This window comes from Falco rusticolus, chromosome 7 (assembly GCF_015220075.1).
Source record: "Falco rusticolus isolate bFalRus1 chromosome 7, bFalRus1.pri, whole genome shotgun sequence".
NCBI lineage: Eukaryota > Metazoa > Chordata > Aves > Falconiformes > Falconidae > Falco > Falco rusticolus.
The window spans coordinates 14014270-14036565 of NC_051193.1; the positions used below are offsets into that span (position 1 = coordinate 14014270).

General features: G+C 41.1%; 2 protein-coding genes across 4 annotated transcripts; both read left to right on the forward strand.

Moving 5' to 3' along the window:
• The first annotated feature begins 198 nt into the window (after nt 1-198).
• Nucleotides 199-17579, forward strand: BTBD1 (BTB domain containing 1). Its single transcript, XM_037395802.1, has 8 exons — nt 199-721; nt 7542-7698; nt 8261-8366; nt 9957-10154; nt 10394-10586; nt 11133-11220; nt 15425-15571; nt 16474-17579. The coding sequence occupies exons 1-8, from the start codon at nt 297-299 to the stop codon at nt 16630-16632; spliced, it is 1473 nt and encodes a 490-aa protein (XP_037251699.1). The 5' UTR covers nt 199-296; the 3' UTR covers nt 16633-17579.
• A 147-nt stretch (nt 17580-17726) lies between these two features.
• Nucleotides 17727-22080, forward strand: C7H15orf40 (chromosome 7 C15orf40 homolog). 3 transcript variants are annotated; one of them, XM_037395608.1, is made up of 5 exons: nt 17727-17853; nt 17929-18055; nt 19070-19197; nt 21239-21369; nt 21559-22080. In XM_037395608.1, exons 1-4 carry the CDS (start codon nt 17782-17784, stop codon nt 21329-21331), a joined length of 420 nt encoding a protein of 139 aa, XP_037251505.1. In that variant the 5' UTR covers nt 17727-17781; the 3' UTR covers nt 21332-21369; nt 21559-22080. The 3 variants fall into 3 exon arrangements, with proteins under 3 accessions (XP_037251505.1, XP_037251501.1, XP_037251504.1); XM_037395604.1 differs by having other exon boundaries at nt 20500-22080; XM_037395607.1 differs by having other exon boundaries at nt 21239-22080.
• Nucleotides 22081-22296: the final 216 nt, after the last annotated feature.

The window sequence follows — 22296 nt, forward strand, 5'->3', positions numbered from 1 at the left end:
CCCTCAGCCGCCCCTCAGCCGCCCGCCCCGCCCCTCAGCCGCCCCTCAGCCGCCCCTCAGCCGCCCGCCCCGCCCCTCAGCCGCCCCTCAGCCGCCCCTCAGCCGCCCCTCAGCCGCCCGCCGGGGCGGAGCAGCCGGGCAGCAACAGCCTTGCCGCCCGCCCGCTAGCCTGCGCGAGGCGGAGGCGCATGCGCGGCGCAGGGCCGGCGAGCGGCTGACGTCGGGGCGCGCGGCGGGGGTTCGCGTGCCGCCGGCGGACGGAGCGGCCCGGCCCGGCCCGGCCCCGCAGGGCGGTGATGGCGGCCGCCGGGGGTGGTGCGGCTGCGCCCGCCGAGACGCCCGCCGAGACGCCCGCCGCCGCCGCCAGCGCTGCCGCCGCCGCCACTGCTGCCGCCGCCGCCGTGGAGGCTGGCGCGGTGCTGCAGCGGGAGCCGCTGTACAACTGGCAGGCCACCAAGGGCTCGCTGCGGGAGCGCTTCGCCTTCCTCTTCTCCAACGAGCTCCTCAGCGACGTGCACTTCGTGGTGGGCAAGGGCAGCCCCCGCGGCGGGGGTGGGGGGGCGCCCCCCGGGCCGGGCCAGCAGCGCATCCCCGCCCACCGCTTCGTCCTGGCGGCCGGCAGCGCCGTCTTCGACGCGATGTTCAACGGCGGCATGGCCACCACCTCGGCCGAGATCGAGCTGCCCGACGTGGAGCCCGCCGCCTTCTTGGCGCTGCTGAGGTCCGGCCGCGGCGGGGCGGGGGCGGCCCCGGGCGCGGTAGGGGCTGCGGGGCGGGCGGGCGGGCGGCCCCGGGCGCGGTGGGGGCTGCGGCGCGGGCGGGCGGCCCCGGGCGCGGTGGAGGCTGCGGGGCGGGCGCGTCCTCCCGCCGCCCTCGGCCGCCGGAGTCATCTCCCCGCTCGGCGCCGCCGGCTGCCCTCCCCGCGGAGCCCTGTCGTACCCCGGGCCGGTGGAGGGAGATGCCGCGCAAAGGCGCGGGCGCCCCGCGGGCTGGACCGCAAGGTCACGCCGCCCGCCAGCACCGCTTGGCTCCGTCTTGCTCTTCCCTCTGCATCCTCTTCCCGGGAGAAGTGACCTCATTCTAGGGCAGCGCGTTGTCCACTCAGAAAAGTTCTCTGCTGGTGGTAGGTGGCTGGTCTGGCTGTTTGATTCCTCTCTTTTTTTTTTTTTTTTTTTTTTTTTAAAGTAAGATGAAGGGAATCCGTGGTTCCTCTGAGTGTTGCAACTACCCATCCTTCGTCTGGTCATGGCTAAGAAGGGGCAGAGGCCGTCGTACCAACCTTTTCATTTCATTTGCTACTTACTTTGAAATCTTATTCATCCACTTTTCTTTTTCAGCGGTGGTAATAAATTGTTATATCTTTTCACTAGCATAATACCCGTTGTAATCACACTTATTTCAGATGCTTTTGGGTGTAGAGGGGACAGTAGTAACTAACTGATTTCTAAACTCAAACCACCCAAGTGAGACCATGAGTGCAGTGATGGCAAAAAGCATGTAAAATAGGTTAGTGATTTCTAATTTGGGCAGAACAGGATCTGCCGATTCTCATGCTCACAGAACTGAGTTTATTTGCCATTTGCCAATTCTCTTGCTAACGGAACAGATGAGTTTATCTACCATTTCTTTTTATACGGTCTAGTAAATAAAATTTATGGTGTTCATGGAAACAATTACTGACAGTTTCTTTGTGCGTCAGGCTGTGGTGTGATAAATACAACTAAACTGCTTAACCTTAAGTTTTTTTCCCAAAGAAACTCTTCTGCTGGGTAAAACCTATATAAAATATACAAAACAGATTTCTTTAATGAACGTTTGGGAAGCAAGTAATAATGTTGCCTGGAAATAAATATGTAGTGTCTCCAAGATTTCTGTAATGGAAAAAGCTCCAAAGTCTTAGCAACTTTCTCTTTGTTTTGAGGCCTAACAGGTAAGAACAGTGAGAGGAAGAGTCACATAGTCCTTTTAGTAATCATGGACACAGGAGCTGCAGCAACCAAATTAAAAAAAAAAAATCCCAGCAAACCACCATGCAGCAGCAATGTCTCTCTGTTGCTGTTAGCAAATGAACTGTGTTTATTTTGCGGATTCTTAGGGAAGAATGAGTGGCAAGGTGAAAAGTTTCTGTAGCAGAGTGGGAGACAGTGGGTAAGTGTGTCTCAAGCTAAATAGTTTCCCAGGTTAAAAGTAAATGTGCACGTATATGTGTTTGTCTATATATATGTGGAAAAAACACTGGATGGTGAAAGTGGATATGGTGGGAGAAAAAGGTTGTCTGGATAAAAGTATAAACACGGAAACAGGAGAGTTCTAAGCAAAGATAAGAAGGTGGTATTTGAAAGCTGTAGAAATGAATGAAGAGATGTTAGAAGCAAACAAAAGCCATCTTGTGCTGGTAGAGCTGCTAGTACGTAATGGCCAGGGGACTTACGTAAGTAAACTGATTGTACTTGTATCTTGTCTAAATATCACCAGACTGATGAACTGTTGAAACATCTCAGGTTTAATGTCTTCTTTCGTAGGAAATACATGGCAGCTTTATAGAACATTCTTCCACATTCCGTATTTTGAGCCTGTATTGGCATAAATACACATTGCAACGCCCTGTTAAAAACATATCTGAGGAGAACTTCCTCATTACATACCAGTACTGGATGACTTCATGCTTGTATACACTGTCCTGAAAGTATACCAACTGTAAGACAACCTGTTATTTTTTTCCTGGTGTTGGCCAGAGGAGGCAAGACTTACAACTTGCACTGTTGGGTCTTTTTTGTCTGTCATTAGTAAATTGTCAGATAGTGATGGTTGCTTTTTATAGGACCTGTCTTTAATCATTGTAAAGACCAGTTTGAAGTGTATTGGCTAGAAATTAAGGTGGCATCTTTGAATATACTTAGCAAATGAACATCAAGGTAAAGGAAATGTTTAAGTGATGCAAAAACTTTTAGGGATATTTTACCCATTATTTAGTGTTCCACAGCTTGTTCCAGTTTTGTTTACTTACGTGTTTTGTTAGGTACTATCTGTAGTTGACATGTTTCATAAAGAACTACTTTATGAAATCTACTATTATCTTCATAAAGATTACTTTACAACAAATGCTGCTTGTAAATTAAAGTCAAAAGACAAGATTTTTTGATGAAAATTTCTCTGATTCTCTTAAAATTCCGTCTGTATCTGTCTGGTGATGTAAACTTTTATCAGTGTTAGTGTTTTGTCACAAAACAGATGGTAATTCAAGAATTATTTATAAGGAAGAAAAAGGTAGTTAGAACAATTTAAACATCTGATAGTCACCAAGGTAGTGTGACATCTTTTTTTAATTATTTTTCTTTTGGATATATTTGTACACAATTTAAAATGGGCTACAGTTGCTACTTTTTTTCTGACAGAGGACTCTAATAAATTTCTAGAGTTAAGGTATTTTAAAATAATGGACTGAGTCTTTGATAGTACCACTGTAATTCTCATTTCAGGGTTTCCTTTTTTTTTTTTTTTTTTTCCCCCCCCACCTAGAGAAAGGTGGGTAGTTGTGCTTGTCTGTGTACTAAAATCCTAACTGTAAAGATGGCTGAAGGGGAGCCTTTTAAAATTGGCTGGGGAAGGTGAGAGAACTTTTAGGAACAGTTGGTTGAGCTCAAAGGCTTAGAAATGACTGTGTTGTGTGTTTTGGCTTATCATCCAGTATTCCTCTTGCCTTAAGAGTTTTAGAACCTGAGACACAGGAGTTTTTTATAAGCAGCTTACTACCTCAGTAGTTTGACAGATAAATCCTTAAGAGCTGAGATAGTATCAGTCACAAAGTCAGAATCTGCTTCCCGATTAAAGCTTTTTTTTGTACGTTTATAAATGTACAAATTGAATAGCAATGATCAAGAAAATTAAATTTCTTAGTAGAATTCTGCTTTCAGTTTTCATTTTTATTTTCATTTAAAAAATAAAATCAAATAAAAAAAAATCATTAGATTTTTAAAAATTTCATTCACATTTAACAGTATGTTAACTTGTCCTTTGATCATAGTATAAAGGAAAGTGACGACATCACACAGATTTAGCAGTCAGTCTTCCAAATGTCTTTGCAAAGGACTTTGGCAAGCAGTACATAAAGGGGTCCAGTCATGACTAACTGGAAAAAGATTCCTATGTGCTTTTATAATGGTGAAAATATTTCAGCTGTTGGGAAGATGCTAAGACTAGGGGAGAAAGAAGTGCTGAGAGTAAAGAAAAGTGGCATAAAATGTCTGGGAGACTTACGTAAAGTGAATGATCGAGTGGTCACTTGGAAAAAATGTTTTGGTCGCTACAAGTGTTCTTCCACTGTGCACATACACACACACCCACACACAGACCCCCATCCTGGATGACAGTAAAATTAACCGATGTCTAAATAGGTTGTTTCTATAAGTCTCTCAAAGAGGAATAGAGGGAAGAAGGCAAGGGGGAGGGGTAAGTGATCTTGAGCCCCACTGATTTAAGTGAAGGAAAAATAGTGGTATAAACATAAAGGTGTGCTGGTTCAGGCATGCCACAAATAGGAGAGTTAACAGTGAGACAGAGTTCTTGGCACGTGAGCAGAGGGATTTTTAGGCAGAAGGGAGTTCCTCTTCTATGAGTACATGAATGCATCATTATCATCTATCTGTATACTTACAGGAAATGGGATTATACAGCATCCTAGAGCAATGTACTTTATTACCGTATTTCATGGTTTTTACAGCTACCTTTTAACTTTGCAAATTCACACTTTTTTTGTATTTGCAAAAGAATACTGTTTGGCTTTGAAAATCCCAGAAAAGTATTGGTGTTGTCAAAAACTGTAAATAGTAAATACAAAAAAATGACAGTGTGACTATCTTAACGTATTTGGACACTTCTTGTCATGAGTTTTCTCAGTTTCAGAGTATGTAACTGTGAGTTGTTATGCCCCACTGACGATGGATGTCTAGAAACAGATAATGAGGTCAATAGTGCCCAGTAACTCCATGCAACACACCATCTCTCCTGTCCTGAGTAATTATCATAACAGATGGAGCCCAAAGTCATAGACCAAATGAACTCAATGAATGTTTTATGGATATTTATGTACATTTTACAGGCGTTTTACGGGTGGAGAGGTGGTTGATGAGGATATGTTGCGATAGTGTGGGACCTGAACATGACGTAACTGGTATGCAATAAGGGTTGGAAAATGTACTGGGTTTGGCTGGGATAAAGTTAAATTCTTCATAGTGGCTTGTACAGGCCTATGTTTTGGATTTGCACTGAAAATAGTGTTGATACCTTTCTGATGTTTTGGTTACTGTTTTGAGATGCTGGACAAACTTTTTGTCAGAACTTTCATTGCTTAAGTCCTGTTAGTTTGTCATGGATGCATTTTAGGTTGGGGGGTGTCTCTTAATGTATATCTAGCCATATGGCAGGGGAGGGATTGAGCATAGAGCCTCAAGTGTGTCCTTCATAGGATGAAAAAACATCTAGTAGCTCTTAGATCTCACATGAATGAAAAACCTGTATATGTCCCATTGCCACATTTGACTTCCTGTCATTTGGCCACATAATTTTTTTTGGATCATGTGAGGAAAAAATTGCAAAATTTTTGGGAAAGCAAGGATCAGAAAAGTGCAGCTTGGAACTGCAGCCTGATTCTTAAGAAGGTGTAGCAGAAAGTGAACCACAAGCCAGATAAGCTGCTCTGGTGTGTCAGTTCATTGGCTTCAGATTGAACCAACTTAAGGAATAAAATCAAGATCATAGTCCAAAAACAACTTGATGATTATTTTTTTTTTAATTAAGTAAAATTTGTAATGTAATTTGCATGATACTGCTGGGGTTTTTTACAGCCTGTTAATGTTCAGCTCCTGTGTGATTTGGTCTTCAAGCTCCTAAAAAGTCATACGGGGAAGGTTAGGGCATTTAAAACAGATTTTTCTAAATCTCAAAAGCAAAATCTAATAGCACTATCTTAGTGCTTTAATGAACAACTTGCCAGTTTGGTATACAAACTTGTGTACTTGTGCTTCTGTACTTATGAGATCTCAGGTTTTTAAAAGTAAATTTGTCACTAATTTTGACCTGCAAGGCAGCCCATCATTCTCATCAACAGATAATTCATAGCTTTCATAAATCAGTTCTAAAAGAACTGTATGAAGCTTTCACTAAAAAAAGCTGGCATTTAATTAAACTTTCTATCTCAAAGCTGTTTGATGTAAATCCAGTTTAAAGAATTAATCTAGAATATCACATTTTCTAAGTGATGTGAGAGCTGACTGTTTGAATAGATTGGAGTATTGTAATGGTAAATATGTACCTGTTGGTAAGTGGCAGCAAATTTAATATTGAATGCCATATTTAGTTGTGTTAGCACTTACTGAGAATTAGAATTATTTTTGGAGTATAAGAAATACAGTGAAGAACTTCAGTTGAGGCTTTAATTCTTGGTTTCTATTACTTGGATCTCCCCGTTGTTTGAGTCTGTTACTTTCACAGGTTTCTTCTGTTATATACAAACTTCATATTGTTACATTTTAAAACCCTTCTAAACACGCCTTTTCATCTCTGTTGCTTGCCATTCGTTTCCAGGAGGTTCTGAACAAAAAATTTTAAGAAATATGAAGGAAAGGCTTGGTCTTCATTGTGGAATTCCTGCATTTGCTAATGTGCCCTGGTTTATTATGTTTAATCGTGTGTGTGTTGAGACAAATGTATTTTTGTAAATCACAGGCTATTCTTGATTATTATCTGAAAAACTGGTGAAATGTTGCGAAGATTATCTTCAATGTCACCTGTAAGAAAAATTATTTTAAAAAAGTCATCTTTTTCCATACAGAACATTAAAATAAATCTTATCTTTTCTGGTCTCGAATAACAGCTGCTCAGGAAACAGGCTTTTTTCCCTGGTTTTGGTGGAGGCTTCTATCTTTTGGTTCTCAGCTTATGCTAAAATTGCAGCTAATCGTCTAGCCTCAAACAGTGGAGGCAAGCCAGAATGTCTTGCTATGGCAGGAATAGAAGCGTCAAGGTCATCTGCTAGAATATTGCTCCCTTTTCTCTATCCTCTGAACACTACAGAATGGTAACTTTGACTTGTTGTCACAGTATAAGTCATTGACACTGTTCTCCTCATGGCGGGGAAGCTAGTGTGCAGTCAGTAAATTAAGTTCAGTAATATAGCCGTAGAGGGTTACGTATTGATATTTAGAAGTACAGCCCTTCTAGTGAATCAAAAGAGTATGCATTCGTATGTTCAGTAATTCTGCAGCTCAGCTGTTGTTTACAGTTTGGTAGCTATGTATAACTAGTACAGCCAGATCAGTCTTAAGGAGTAATACATAATTAAAACAAATGTATGCCATTAGGTTAACGTAATAGCCTTTCTTCACCCCTTTACCTAGCTTATTAATTTGTAAAAATGCTACATGGTCAGCTGGTGCATGTTCACAGTGCAAATCTTTGACCTGTTTGCTGTATGCAAAGAGACAGTTATGTGGTGCTTGAGTGCCCTCCTCAAGATATGTTTTGTTTTGTGTGTTGATTTCTAGGTTTCTTTACTCAGATGAAGTTCAAATTGGTCCAGAAACAGTCATGACTACTTTATACACTGCTAAAAAGTATGCAGTCCCAGCCCTGGAAGCACATTGTGTGGATTTTCTAACGAAGCACCTCCGAGCAGATAATGCCTTTATGCTGCTTACTCAAGTAGGTAAATTTAAGCTTAGTTTTTATTTACTAGGAAAATCTGTATTTGGTGGGAAATTACTTCACAGTGGGTTTGCTATCACATCGTCTCATTTATGTAGGAAAATGTCTTGTTGGTCTGTTAGCATTTTTACAGACTCAGCTTCTTAATGTGGAGGAAAGGGGGTTTTTTTTCCTTTCTCTCTCTCTCCTTTTTTTCCATATGCAATGGACTGGGCCATTTCAAGTGGAGCCAGTTTATTCTACAGTGTATTTGCATGAATCTCTTAACTGTTTTTTATTAAGACACTGCTTCAGTTCACTACAGTGGACTTGATGCGTACTTTTTTTTTTTAGTTATATTGCCAATATTAAACCATAAGCATGAAGGAAAATTTGCATTTAGTAAGTTCTCCTTATGTACTACTTTGAAAATTTAAGTGCTCTTTAAGGTATAAACACAAAGAGTACCTAAACAAATCAACCTATTTTAATTTGGATCTATACTAGAGTAAAAATACTTGCTTTTTAAGGTAAGTGGTTTGTCAATTTATGCTTAAGATGTGTTTCTTTACCTTTTTAGGCTCGTTTGTTCGATGAACCTCAGCTCGCTAGTCTTTGTCTTGACACAATAGACAAAAGTACTATGGATGCAATAAGTGCAGAAGGCTTTACTGATATTGATATAGGTAAGCATTAAATTCTGAAGGGAATTGTAGGACGTGAGAAGGCTTTTGTTACAGTAACCTGGGGTAGTTCACCTTGCCTAGCCAAGTATGTAGGGTCCCAAGCACATCTTACCTCCTTGTCATGGTAGCGTGGGGTGGTTTGCTTTCCCCCTCCTCTGCACCCACCTTTGCATGCGCACCAATGTGACAGCCAGCTGTGGATCTCAGGATTAAAACAGCACCTGCATTACATCGGTGAGTTTGCTAATGAGCAAAATAGTACATTGCATATGTATGATATGTTAATCAGTGCAGGTTTGATTACCCACCCCTGCACTGCTTTCCTTTGAGCTTTGCTCCTGAGCAGGGTTCCATTGCGTTGGGGTCCCATTTGATTAATGGCAGTGTCCGGAGGCTCCCACTGTGGTAACACTACACTTTCATTAAAGCCAGAGCTTTCACTTGCGGAGTGTTGTGCCTCCTCCCTGAGGGATCCACACCTGCTTTTCACGTGTAATGGGAATCACTGTTTTGTTGCTGCATGGTACTTCTCTATTCAGAGTTGCACCCATCAGGTACAACTTATGAAATCTGCTTAAAAGAAATATCTAAACTGCTGGTTTCTATGTTTTCCCTTGTATGAAAAGCTAGCAGTTGTAAATTTGCATACTTAATTTGAGTGCTACTATATGTTTCTAAGGCTTTACTCAATTCAGCTAGACTGTGTGAAAAACTCAGACTGAAGGAAGGTATTCCAGCTGCTTAAAGTTTCTTTACTTAAGCAAAGTCTGTTAACTTGTGTTCAGTGAGATTTGTACCAAGACTATGAGTGTTCATCTCTACTCTTGATAAGTCCCAATCTGTTTTGACTTTCCAATATGATATTTTCTTTGATTGTAAACATGCCTTGCTTAAATTCAGGGCATATAAAATTCCAAAAAACAACAGAAGATTCAGAATATGAAAGCACATCTTTTTTCAGGCTTGTGTTCTGTGATAATCTTTTCATACTTGTTACTCATAAAATGCTGGAAGAAGTAAGAAATACAAGAAAATTCGCTTTTGCAAAACACATGAGAGTACCTTGCCTCACATCCTGTGTTTCACCTTCAGGCTTTGTGGGTGGCAAATACGTCAATGTTTAAGATGACTTTCATGCGTCTTTAAACTGGTTTCGTGTGCACCACTGCTGCTTGTGTCTGTAGTTAATCCAGAATGACAGGTGGCTACTCGGATGAGAATATGAGTGTCATTATGAACAACTTGTTTTTTCAGTAGTGTGCATTCACCGCTTGGTCACTTCCAGTTTTGATCTTGCCTTAGCCGTAGAAATTCTTTAGGATGCTGATTGTCATTGCATAGATTATATATAGTAACACACTTAGGAATCAGGAAGGAAGTTCATATGCTGCCTTCCTAGCAGGAAAATTATTTTTTTTTACTTTGGAATCTGTACACCGTTGGGAGATTTCTTTATACATAAGTTATCTTTGATGTCTATTACCAATGTTCTTAGTGTTTATATAACATTTCAAGCTTACTTCATGTGCAGCAGTTACGGGTTTGGATGAAAACGGACCTAAATCTGTTAACTTTTTTTTTTTTCTTCAGACACATTATGTGCAGTTCTAGAAAGAGATACCCTTAGTATTCGAGAAAGTAGACTCTTCGGAGCTGTTGTTCGCTGGGCAGAAGCAGAATGTCAAAGACAACAACTGCCTCCAACATTTGGAAACAAACAAAAAGTCCTTGGAAGAGCTCTTTCCTTAATCCGTTTTCCATTAATGACTATTGAAGAGTTTGCAGCAGGTGGGTTTTGGGGCTCTTTTTCTTAATGTTAGGTGATATCTCTGTGATGTTTGCTTGTGAGTGTTTAGATGCTTAACACGCTATTCTGTTATTAATATTGTACTAATAAAATATGTGATTTCCAACATGCTTTCATTTGTGTAATGTTATTGTCATCTTCAGTTTGCAAATATGTGTGGTTTAAATAAAACAGTCAAAGTAATTCTTTGAATCATCTTAGAAGTTTTTTCTTTTCACAGGTCCTGCTCAATCTGGAATTTTGTCAGATAGGGAAGTAGTAAATCTCTTTCTGCATTTTACTGTCAATCCTAAACCTAAAGTAGATTATATTGACCGGCCAAGATGTTGCCTTAGAGGAAAAGAATGCAGCATTAACAGGTTCCAGCAAGTGGAGAGTCGCTGGGGCTATAGTGGAACAAGTGATCGAATTAGGTATGGCTTTTGAAACTATCAGGAGGAGAAACAGAGAACTGTGTGGGAAGAAACAAACAAATTTCTCAACTTCTTGGCATAAGATAGAGTAACAATCATGCTGATTCTGTTTGGGCATGTTTGATCTTTTCTGTATTTTTAAAAATAACTTCAGCTGTTGTGCACATAAAGTAGAAAGTAGCAAAAAACGAAGTCCTGGAGGATTGGGTGTATTCTAGTGTGATTAGGTGTTAGCTGCATATTTCTTTTAAAAATACCAAGTCTTGATCTGTTTTTATTTCAGAAATATTAAAAAGAATCTGTTCATTTTTTGTTTAGTCATACTGAGTATCTTGGGGTAGTTAGCAAAGCTTTAACCTATAAAGTTGATACCTTACAATGTATTTTTTACTATTGAAATCTAAATAGAAAGTTATTGGGAAAAAAAAGTCATTTTTAGTTTACTTCCCTACTCTTCAGTGGGAGTCTTTTTCGTGCTTAACTGGAAATAAGGTAACACACCTATCACAGTTGTATAAATTCCTTTCTTGGCTTGTGTCTTACTAGGTTCACAGTTAATAGAAGAATTTCCATAGTGGGATTCGGATTATACGGATCTATTCATGGACCCACAGACTATCAAGTTAACATACAGGTATAGTATAGCCTATTTAAATAGGCTTATGCAAAAACTACACTTGTAGTACTTGCAAAAGCTTTAGTGTGTATTTGGCTAAGAGCAGCTGATAGCCCAGAAATCTAATCTGTGGTTTTCCCCCAACAGTGGTCATAAGCAGATGACTAGGGAAATGTAAGAACAATATGAAACTCTTCTCCCTTTCTGCTGTATTCCTCTGTCCTTCAATCATTTTCAGTATAGGTGTTTCCTGAGACCGATTATTTTCTCTATTTAGTAGCTCCTGGCGAAGCTTTCCTCAGGATACTTGCCCAGTCTAACCTTGAATTCCTGTAAGGTTTCTGCAGAGGAATTTCATAGCTTTGTAATGTGTTCAGTTGTGCACAAAGTCTGTCCGTTAATAAATGTTTCTAGTAATTAAGGAAAGAGATCTTGGATTTGTCCAACAGCTCTCTGAAATCAGTGACATAACATGTAGTGACTGCTAAAAAAGCTGCTGTGTCATCAGGAAGATACTGAAAACAAGGTAAAAGGTGACATTGTGTTGCTGTATGAAAGCAAGGTATGCCCGCATCTTGAGTAATTTGTGCAGTTCCCAGTTTCACACAGTAGAAGTGGAAGGTAGAGAAAAGGGTAACTAAAATGATTAAAGGGATAGAGCTGCTTCCTTATGAGGGGAGTCCAAAAAGGCTAGGACTCTTCGGTTTCTGGAGGAGAAGGCTATGGGGAAGTGTGAGCAATGCTGCTAAAATCACGAGGGCAGTGGATAAGGTAAATGCAGAACTGTTTGTTCAGTTCACCAAACCCCAGAATATAACCAGGAGATTCTTCCTGATACTAGCAGAAGATCAAAACAGATCAGGGTATTTTTTTAATGCAGAGGATACTAACATACTGCCTCAGGAAGCAGATACGCTGTTTGGAATTTGGTGGTGTTTGAACATGTTCATTCATCAACAGCAGATCCATTAGAAGATTCCAGAAGGAACAGAAGGGGGATGTACACTGTAGCACCCCTAGTAGACCAGATGTGGGTGCTGGGGCAATGGACAGCAGAGTCCAGACTTCTGTTCTTACCCTCAGCAGCACCTCCTCTTGCTGCTTTTGGAGTGCACTGGACCGTTTGTCTGTTCTGGTCGGGTATTCATTACGTTCTTCGTTCTCCTGGTACATGTGCTGGGGCTTAGGGGCTTGTCCTTGCCTAGAGCTTTTGGGGAAAACTGACATCTTATTTGCTACTGATTCAGTCTTAGGCAGGAGGTTGTACGTTACTGTTAACCGTAACTACTTCTGTAAAGTTACTTCAGTTTTAGGTTTGCTGAAAACATTGTCCCAGCATGGAAATCTCCCCAGTTTCTTCTGCTGGTAAATGATTTATTTGTGTTGCTGTTCTCCAGGCTCCTATGTGAAGACTATCCTGCTGGTACTCATTTTGTATCTTCATTGCTGTTTAGCCTGCCAGGGAGCATCTATAAGGCTTTTTTCTACTGCTGTGTTGGAAGAATGATGTAACATTGGTTTTGATGCTTTCAGATAACTGTTTCTAAACCTTCTTTTGGGCTGCCTAATTCTATATTTTACATTTTAACGTGTCAGTTTGACCTATTTTAATCTGTATACAACTTCGTATTTCTAAAGGATGCTCTTTTTTGCTTGTTTATGTCCAGTAATAGCCTTTTGCTGATCAGCCATGCCAGCATTTTTCCCCTTTTCTTAAGCCTTTCCTAATAGGTGATACGTACTGATACTGTACTTGGGCATGCAATGTCCTTCAGTAGTCTGCATGCTTCTTACAAGGATTTGATTTCCTTAATTGTTCCTTTTAGCTTCTTTTGAACAAGCTTCCTCATTTTTCTCTTGAAATTTAGCACAGCTGTTATGGATTTGCTTTTGTTGTTCACGTGGGAGCATTGTCTCTAGGTATATAATGGACACTGTTACATAGTGTTTCCATTATGAAATTTTGAATCTGATCCTGCTCATCACTCAGTACTAAAGCAAGGGTTGCGTTTCTTCCTACTGAGCAATTGGTTAGCAAGCCCATGAAACGGTGAATGATAGCATCTAAAAATGTCACCCCTGCTTCATGGCTTGATGTGATACTTGCCCGGTCTGAGTGGGTAATTGAAGACACCACTAAAATTGTATTTCCTGCTCTTGTAGCCTGATTGATCTCTCTTAACGTATTCTGATCAGGATTGTAGTCTTCTAATATTGTTCCAGCAGTATATATTTTTTCTTTTTTAATACGGAATATCAGTCCATTTGAATTCTCTTTCTTGCTGAGATCAGTTTTGATTTGATTCTAAGCTTTCTAACAAGGTATTAGCATTCCATGACTGGCACAGTTTTATTCTGTGCTGTGTATTTTGTAACCTGGTACTATCACATCGGTATATAAGGTGTGGGGTAAATTTTGTGGAAGAAAGAGTCTGTAACCATTTTGGGGACAGAAATTCCGTTGTCTCTATCTGATTTCATAGATGTATGGCATGTGCTGGAACTGCTGTTTCAGGTCATTTCTGGGCATCCTATTTAAATGACAGTTTGTCTTCTGTTTCCTATTTGATGATTACTACTCTCTGACCATCGTGTACTTAAGGGTAGGAATTTTGTGTCTGTCTCTTAAGAAAATAGTGCTGTGCCTTTCCTGTTACCTTGTTCCAAACAAAATGTATCTGGAATGAAGTTTTGAAGGAATTGGTTGGCTTTTCCGCATCCCTCAGTTTAAAAACTCACTTTCAAATTCCTTGACTTGAAGTACCATCAGTTTGGTTTTCTAAAACTATACTTCTGTGTAAATGAATAGCATAGTGTACTAGATTGGGTCTTCAGAACAAAAGAGTTGGTACTGAAGATCTAGCAGCTATGCTACACATTGTTTGTGCATTTTTACTTTGCATTAACTCTTGTTTGATTCTCTTGGCTAAATTCCTGTTAGCAGATAAGAGCATTTGGTGTGCTCCCTCAGAATGTTTGCTGGGTTTATTCCATCAGAAAATAATGTAGTTCTAAGAAGGCAAACTGAAGCATATTAAGTGGGAATGAAGAAGAGATTCACTTGAAAACAAGCTCCTGATCCATACTGAAAGGCAGATGTACCTTTGTGGTTCAGATAAAGCCATCCATCTTGCACAGTTTCTTTTTATTCTGGAAGTATCCCCAATTCCTGGTGATACTGAAACTTTCTTGTCACCATCTTTTCAGATGAGTATTTCAGTCCTGTGTCTTTACTTTTCTTGGACCTGCATCAGTACTAGCAGAGCTTCAGAGAATTAAACATTTAATGCCCATCTTAAAATAGTGATAGTGTGGATTGCAAATACATCTTTTATGTGAAAGGGGCTTAGGACTTCAGCGTTATAACTGTTTAATATTGCTATTGATTGTGGCTGGGGGAAAAAATCGGAGCACATTTTGCCTAGAATAGGGCTTCACCTAATTTGTGCACTACTAAAAATTATATGGCAATTTCATAATAAAATACTAAAATTGATGGGATTCTTGTTAGCACAGTGATAATGAGAAATGTTCGTGTTACTCTGAAGCTCTGATATCCATCTTCTGCAGCATGGATCAGGATTGCTACCCAAAATGAAAAATGAGTTATCTGCTATTACTGTATCTTCACTAGTGATTCCTTTTCGCCGCTAAAATTGAAGGCAAAAGAAATAATATGTAATGCGAGCATAGTTTTTATTCTGAATATAGAATAGAATTGTATAAAACGTCGCAGTGCAAGTTCTTTTAAGAGTGTGTCATTGACTTCTTACATTATCAGTAAAAACTTGTTTTCCAAATTAGCTGCAGCCAGCAAACATCCTTCCCTCATGCGGGCCGTGTAGATACACAAAGATCAGCAGATCTAAGTACGGGATTACGTGTAGTATGTGGAGGTCAGAAGCTGAAGGTCTAAGCGCTGTTCTTTGTCTCCCAAGCAAAGATCGTATAACCTGGTTGGAGCAGTGTTGAATCTAGCCCACAGGTTGGGGCAGCCCATGTAAAACTCACAAGCCATCATTCAGCACGCTGCTGGGTCAACCCTAATGGTATCGGGAAATTTCACCTACTTCGCAGTTCTGAGATTGCACTATCCTTGCAATTAAACTGGGTGGAGTAGGCAAGTGTTTGCTTGTAATCTAGTTCTAGTATGTGCACGGTAAGAATATTTCTCAAGCTTGTAAACCTAAAAATAATGTTTTGTTTTCATGGTTTTGTACAGATAATTGATTATGAGAAGAATCAAACACTAGGACAAAACGATACTGGATTTAGTTGTGATGGAACAGCCAGCACGTTCAGAGTTATGTTCAAAGAACCTATAGAGATTTTGCCAACAGTTTGCTACACAGCTTGCGCAACATTGAAAGTAAGAATCCTAACAGTACAAAAGAAAATGTTACTTTGATGCAAGAGTTGCTCTTTTATCTGTCTTCTGATGGGAAAGTGTCTTCTAGGTCTTGAATTTCTTTTAAATTTAGTGCTAATGAAGGATGTAGTTCAAGTCTACAGTAAACTGTACGACTGCTACCTCTCTTCTGTGCCATAGCACGGAATTCATAACTGGATCTGTTGTGCCTTCCGATTTTCTGGCTTGATGTAAGAGTTAGGTTGAGTCGTAATGGAAGCTGCTGCTTTTGTGTGAGCAAAAGCACTATCTAGATTATTTAATCTGGCAGCTCTCTTTCAAAATGTAAATTGGATTTCTTTTATCAAGGATAGTCTAACCACTAGCTAGAGTCAAGAAAACTGAAAGCTTTTTTTTCCCTCCCCCCCAGTCACTTTTTAAATACTGGTGCTGAAATATAGGAAAGAATTATTTGTTCTAGGAAAGTTTCCCCTGAACGTTATGGACAAATTTTATTCAGTGTTTTACAAAAAATCTTCTAATATCCTTTTAAATATAATTCCCTATACAGAAGTCAAGGTTGAGTGGGTTGGGGAAAAAATGTTGCACATGAAAAGAAGCTGAGGCAGGGAACTAGGTAGGAATATAGACAACCTGTAAGACAAGGAGAAATACTAGAAAGTATTTATTCATTACTAGTTGGATAAAATAAAGTGGTTTAAATCTGCTGCCAGAGGAACTTTTTTTTGTTATTTAGACATAGGACACTTGCTTCTGTTTGTGATTTTTCTATATAACTTGCATGATGTGGGGTCAGAAATTTTGTACTATTAAAATAATCTTAGTAGTGTTTGAACTTCAACATCTTGGGAGTCTTGCTGCCCATTTCCAATCAGTTGCTAATCTCTTCTGATGTTTTTCAGGGTCCTGATTCTCACTATGGAACAAAAGGTTTGAAGAAAGTGATCCATGAATCTCCTACTGCTAGCAAAACATGCTTTGTCTTCTATAGTTCACCCGGTAACAACAATGGTACATCAATAGAAGATGGACAGATACCAGAAATAATATTTTATACATAATTTCACATGATCATCTCAAATGTGTCAGTATATCAGTGGACTTCAACTCACTATTGGCAGCAGTTAAAAAATTCTGTGAAATTACATGAATGTGTGAAAGCATAACCAATTTGTTTGAGAGGTACCAGAAAAGCTATTTTCTCTGCGTTGTTATTGGCAGGATGTAATATATCTTTTCATGGTCAAGTGGAGTAAGTACTCTGTATATTGAAAAGATGGTTTGAAACGGTGTCTTGTGATGGCTCTGTATTTACACCCCTTCATTTCTTGTGTAGTAAAATTCATTTCTTTGGAACTGGAAAATCCTTACTCATTATGAACTTCTTGCATATGTTTTCCCCAACCTGTCTTCAAAGGATAGTAAAGCTGCTGCTGTAGTCCAAGCTTCCACTTTTTTTCTGAAATGACCTTGGAATCACCTTACGGACATTAATTGCTACTATAGTATTCTGAAGTACGCTGGATTCACATTGCTATCATCTTGACTTTTGGATGAGCTGTGGAGAATTAATGGACTTAGGACTTCAGAGTGCAGCTGCACTGAAGAAATACAAAGTCAAATTCAGCAACACCCACCTTTCCACAATCTCTCTTAATCCAGAAGGGCTGTTTTGGAACATAAAGCTGGTTATGGAAATAGCCACTGTATATACATATGTGCCTATCAGAAAATGTATAATGTGAAAATGAGAATACAAGACTTGTAACGATGGTATTTTATCATTGGACATTGTAATACTAAGAAATTAGGATGAACTAAGGATTATTTGTGTGCAACTAGTTTTACAGATTGCATACACTAATTTGATGCAACTGCTGTATGTATATAGTACTCAGCATCTCATACCATGTTTGTGTAGTAGTAGAATGCCTTCATGTACAAACCCCTCTCCCCTCTGCTAAGTTATACTAAAGTAATAATTTGAGAACACAGGAGGAAAAAAGAATACCACCCTCTTTTCCCTAATTTCTCTTTAACTACACCCGTTGTCGCGCAGGCCTCGGCTCTCACACCACAGGCCTAGCCCAGCCCACAGGGGACGGGGCGGCTCCCCGGGCCCGGGCGGGCTCCCCCGAGCGGCGGCGGCGGAGCGCGCAGGCGCGGGCCGAGGCGGGCAGCGGCCGCTGGCGGAAGGGCCCCCCCGCGCCATGCCGGCGCTCCGCGGCTTCCGGCGGCTGCTGGCGGCGCCGGTGCGGCGCGGCGGGACCATGCCCCGAAAGGTGCGGGCGGGCAGCCCCGCGGGGGGGGACAAGCGGGTGGCGCCCGCGCTGACCGCGGCTGTTCCTCTGTTTCAGGGAAAAGGAGCCGGGAAGGAGCCCGCGGGACCGGGCGCCGCCGCCGGACCGGTGGTGGCGGCGGGCGACGGCTGCGTGAGGGTGGCGGTGCGGGCCAAGCCCGGCTCCCGGTGCAGCGCCGTCACAGGTGGGGCTGCTTCCCGGCCTGTCTCCGGTGCCCCGCGGGGCAGAGCGGGGCTCGGCCGCCGCCGCGGGGCTGGGCGCGGGGGGCTGTGCGCGGCGGGGCCCGGGTGCCCCTGGTGAGGCGCGGCGCGGGCCGCCCGTCCCGCCTGAGGAGGCCGCGGCGGGAAAGCTGCGCGTTCTGGCCAGCCCTGCAGCCGGCCCCGCTCGCCTGCGCTACGGAGACAGCCCAGCAAGCCAGAAGCAACCAGAAACCTACCGGGGCCCCGCAGCGAGCTGCAGAGCGCGGCGGTGCAGGCCTGCCGCGGCCAGGTGGTGCAGCGAGCGCGGTGCGAGCTCCCGAACGGGCTTTTTTGCGGGGAGTTGCAGCAGAGGGGCTCGAGCAGCGCCTCAGTGTGACCTGTAATTTCGTGCATGCTCTGTATCGCAAGAGCTTGTGCGGTTTTATTCAAACTGTAGGCGTTTGAGCTAATGAAACACATTCTCCCTCTACAAATGCGGAGTTGCTTATGCACAAACTCAAACCTGCTTTTTACACAGGTATGTGCATGACACAAACGTGGTGGACTGTAGTGGAGTAACCAGGCTCGACTGGCAACGGAAGGAAAGCGGTGATGGTAGCGCAGCTCGCTGGGCAGGCTGCCTTAGCGTGCTTTTTGTGTTGGGGTGACGTGATTTGTGTTACGCTACGTGGTGCCGAGCTGGGCTCCACCTGCATCAGAACGGGCAGCGTGGCGCGGGGGGCTCAGAACAGGGCCCTGGTTGTGTGAGGGCTGAGAATTCCTGGCTGCGCTCAGATCCAGGTCTGAGGGCTTCACTGTTCGTTGTATCAGATGATGGGCTTTGTCCTGGCTAATAGTTTTAACTTCAGGGAATTTGTGAAGTGTAAAAATGGGGTTACCTGCTAATCTAGAACTTTATTTGGTTTTAAATTAAAATGCTTTTGAAGGCGTAAACATTCATTTTTAGGAGATGTTAACTGAATGTTTTGAGCTTAAAAACCTTAAAATATTTGTTGCAGATGTGACAGCTGAGGCAGTAGGTGTAGCTATTGCTGCACCTCCATCAGAAGGGGAGGCAAATGCAGAGCTGTGTCGCTACCTCTCTAAGGTGCTAGAAGTGAAGAAGAGTGAAGTAATTTTAGAGAAGGTACTTCCTTTATTTTCCTTTGCCACCTTTCTTTCAGTCTTGCCCTACTGCAATTTAAATTCAAGACTTTGAAACCTGCTCGTTGAGTACAGGGAGCTTCTCTCCAAGTTCAGCCCAAAAGACATTGTAAAGGTGTGTAGTCAAGTTGATGGAATGGTTAATTGAGAACAAACCTCGTGTATGAAGAGCCACAGCTGATCTTGAGTCAAAACAATTCTCATCATGATGTATTTTCCAAGTATGTGTGGTTCATGTTTTCTGTTTTTTTCAAAGATTCTCTTGTTTTCACGTCAAATGCAGCTCACAAAACTTGTGGAATGTGCATTTTATTAATAGCTTTTCATTCATTTTTTTGAAGTAACATGTATTTGAGTGAAAAATTTGTGACAACTGTCACACATAAGCAAGAGCACACATAAGCAGTTGGATTATAGCTGGGCCTCGAGTTTCTTTGTGTTAGAATTTACATGTCTTGACTTTGGCGAGTGGAAACTCTTTGTTTTATTCATTGCACTGAATAAATAATTTGTTTTATTCATTGTACTTAAAGTCAGTTTTTCCAGCCACGTTCATTATAGTTTATGAACATACGAGCACAGTGAAAAATGGTGCTTTTTATTTTTGTCTGTTGGTTTAATATAGTAGTTGTAGAAGTCTGTTAAAAGGTAGTGGTAAATGGCAATGTGATCAATGAATTGAGCAGCATGTTGCCAAAAGGTAGAGATGCAAAGATTTGGGTCTTGTTTTTCGTGAATCATGGGCAAACTGCTTCATTTGTTTATCAACATTTTACAGATAACATTGTTTTCCTACCTTACAGGGATGTTCAGGTTTAATTAGATCATTCTCATAAGTGTCAAGTGGACTTGAGCATAAAAGGGGTCAGTGTTGTCTGACCTTGATTCAGTTATTCTGACCTATGGTGTCCGAATAATTACATGCAAATGTTTGTTTTTCACAAGCCACTGTTTGTTTTCTGTGAAGTTTTGTCGTAAAGTCTGTATTTTACCTGTGGCTTAGATTTTTTTTCTGTCCTGATCTAGGTATAAACAGCAAGTGATTTTTGGTACCGGTCACTCTCTTACATGCTACTTGCTTTATAAGTGCTGACATTAACAAAACCAACCTAAATCAGAAAATTGGTGGGAAATGATCCAGTATAAAACTGAAGTTACCAGATTTCTGTGCAAGGGCCTTGATTTTCATCACCAGCTGGCTAGACTGCTTCAAAAATCTACTTTAAATTTTAAATCTCATGCTATATTTCTGTATAGTGGTGTTAAGGACTTATTCCTCCTTCAGGGTGTCCCTTGTGGGATTTTCAAAATTTTCACCAGGCTGCAGATCAACAAGCAACTTGTTTCTCATGATTTACTGAATACTATCAAAGTTGTGTCTTCAGGCAATATGAAATGAGTTTGCAGGTTTGCCAGTTCCTATGTGAAATAGCCTTTTTTTTTCATTAATAAAAAAACAGGTCAATAATATTTCTAATAACGGCTGTATGAATCTGAATGTCTTCTAGATTATATATGATGTGATTTGTTTTCATTTAGTTGATATTACCAACCCAAGAATTCAGCTTAAGAGTAACTAATACTCTATGGGAGACAACTCTGAAGAAAGATATGAAAACGCAGTTATCAAATGCACACACACCTATATAAACACACCCACTTTTAAAAAACAAAAATGCAAGTTAGTTGGAGTCTTGATTCTAGGTGATAGAAGTGAATTACGGAAACGTCACTCTTTGCTTTTTGTTCTAGCCTAAAAAAAGACCATCATTTCAGGGCGTGCTTTGGGACCTGTATCCTATTTTAAAAAGACAGTAGATAAGACATTGTTTTCTACCTTTCAAATAACTAGAAAGGACATTGATGAACTATCACTTACTGCTGTTAATCCTGCATACCCACGGTTTAAGAACTATTTTTAAAATACCTGATGTGTTTGGCATTACAGTGAGGTTTTCTTGGAATGTGTATATGGTGGTGATTCTCTGAAAGATTTTTTTTTTGTGTGTGTGTGTCTAAACCAGGGTGGTAAATCACGTGAAAAAGTGGTGAAGATTTTGGTGTCAATGACACCAGATGAAATCTTAGAAAAACTGAAAAAAGAAGCTTCCAGTTGACCTAAAACAAAGAGTGGGAAATGGGACAACGCATCTTGGTAAACGGACTGATACTGTCTCTTAATGTAAATCTGGTCATGTTGAGAATGTGAGTAATGATTGGGGAAAGATACTTCTTTCAGTACCCCCCTTGTTAATGTAACTGCTGTGTAGTTGAGGGTTTTGTGTAGGTTTGGTTAGAAAATCTCACCTTTACTGAGGCTCTGTATCTGCTTCTGTCACTACAGACTTTTTTTCCTCTCTGGATAGTTTCCTGTTGGTAAGATTTTTCCTCTTCCCTGGTCCCTAAACAAATGGTTTAGAAAACTTGTTTCTTAGTGAAACCAAGTTTGGTTAACGAAGTGAAAGGTTTGGAGTGACAAGCTTCAATGTGAAAAGTGGTACAAAAGGAAGAGTCTGCCTGAATGGTAAAGACCTTGGAAGAACATTCTCTTCAATGTCTAATAGCAGGTACTGGCTGCAGTTTTGCGCTATGCACATATGTCATCTAAAATAAACATACCTGAAGCCAATATACTATTGTTGATCATACAGGCAAGGTAAAAGCAGAATGGCCTGAAGGACTGCAACAAAATCAAGTTTACGCTATGAGAAACCGACCCAGAACCTGGTAGTTGCATACACAGTGTCACTTTATAGTAGTCTGTAGTTAGTTTCCTGAAAAGCAGAGATACAATTTTTTATCTTTGCCAAATGTATATCAAGTGTAATGACTGTTTTTAATAAAAGGGGCAAAAAATATTATCAAACTTTGTTTTGTGTTTATATTTTTAGCAAAAAAAAAAAAGGGGGTTCCTAGAAGTCACTTATTGGAGTGTTATTTTTAAACAGGGCTTTGTTGCATTTTTTGCTTGGTTTAAAAATGAGTAATATTCCGACATGTAGAGAACTGAGCAGTCTCATTTGTAGAACAGAACAGGAAGTCTGAAACAAGATGGGCAACTGTACTCTAGTCTCAGGGCTAA

Bases quoted from the DNA above. Each gene is read 5' to 3' on its own strand.
- BTBD1 (XM_037395802.1), top strand. From the start codon at position 297: ATGGCGGCCGCCGGGGGTGGTGCGGCTGCGCCCGCCGAGACGCCCGCC. The intron at 10,587-11,132 runs GTATGGCTTTTG...GTGTCTTACTAG, and splicing joins GGAACAAGTGATCGAATTAG to GTTCACAGTTAATAGAAGAA. The intron at 11,221-15,424 runs GTATAGTATAGC...GGTTTTGTACAG, and splicing joins ACTATCAAGTTAACATACAG to ATAATTGATTATGAGAAGAA.
- C7H15orf40 (XM_037395604.1), top strand. From the start codon at position 17,782: ATGCCGGCGCTCCGCGGCTTCCGGCGGCTGCTGGCGGCGCCGGTGCGG. The intron at 17,854-17,928 runs GTGCGGGCGGGC...CCTCTGTTTCAG, and splicing joins GCGGGACCATGCCCCGAAAG to GGAAAAGGAGCCGGGAAGGA. The intron at 19,198-20,499 runs GTACTTCCTTTA...TTCCTCCTTCAG, and splicing joins GTGAAGTAATTTTAGAGAAG to GGTGTCCCTTGTGGGATTTT.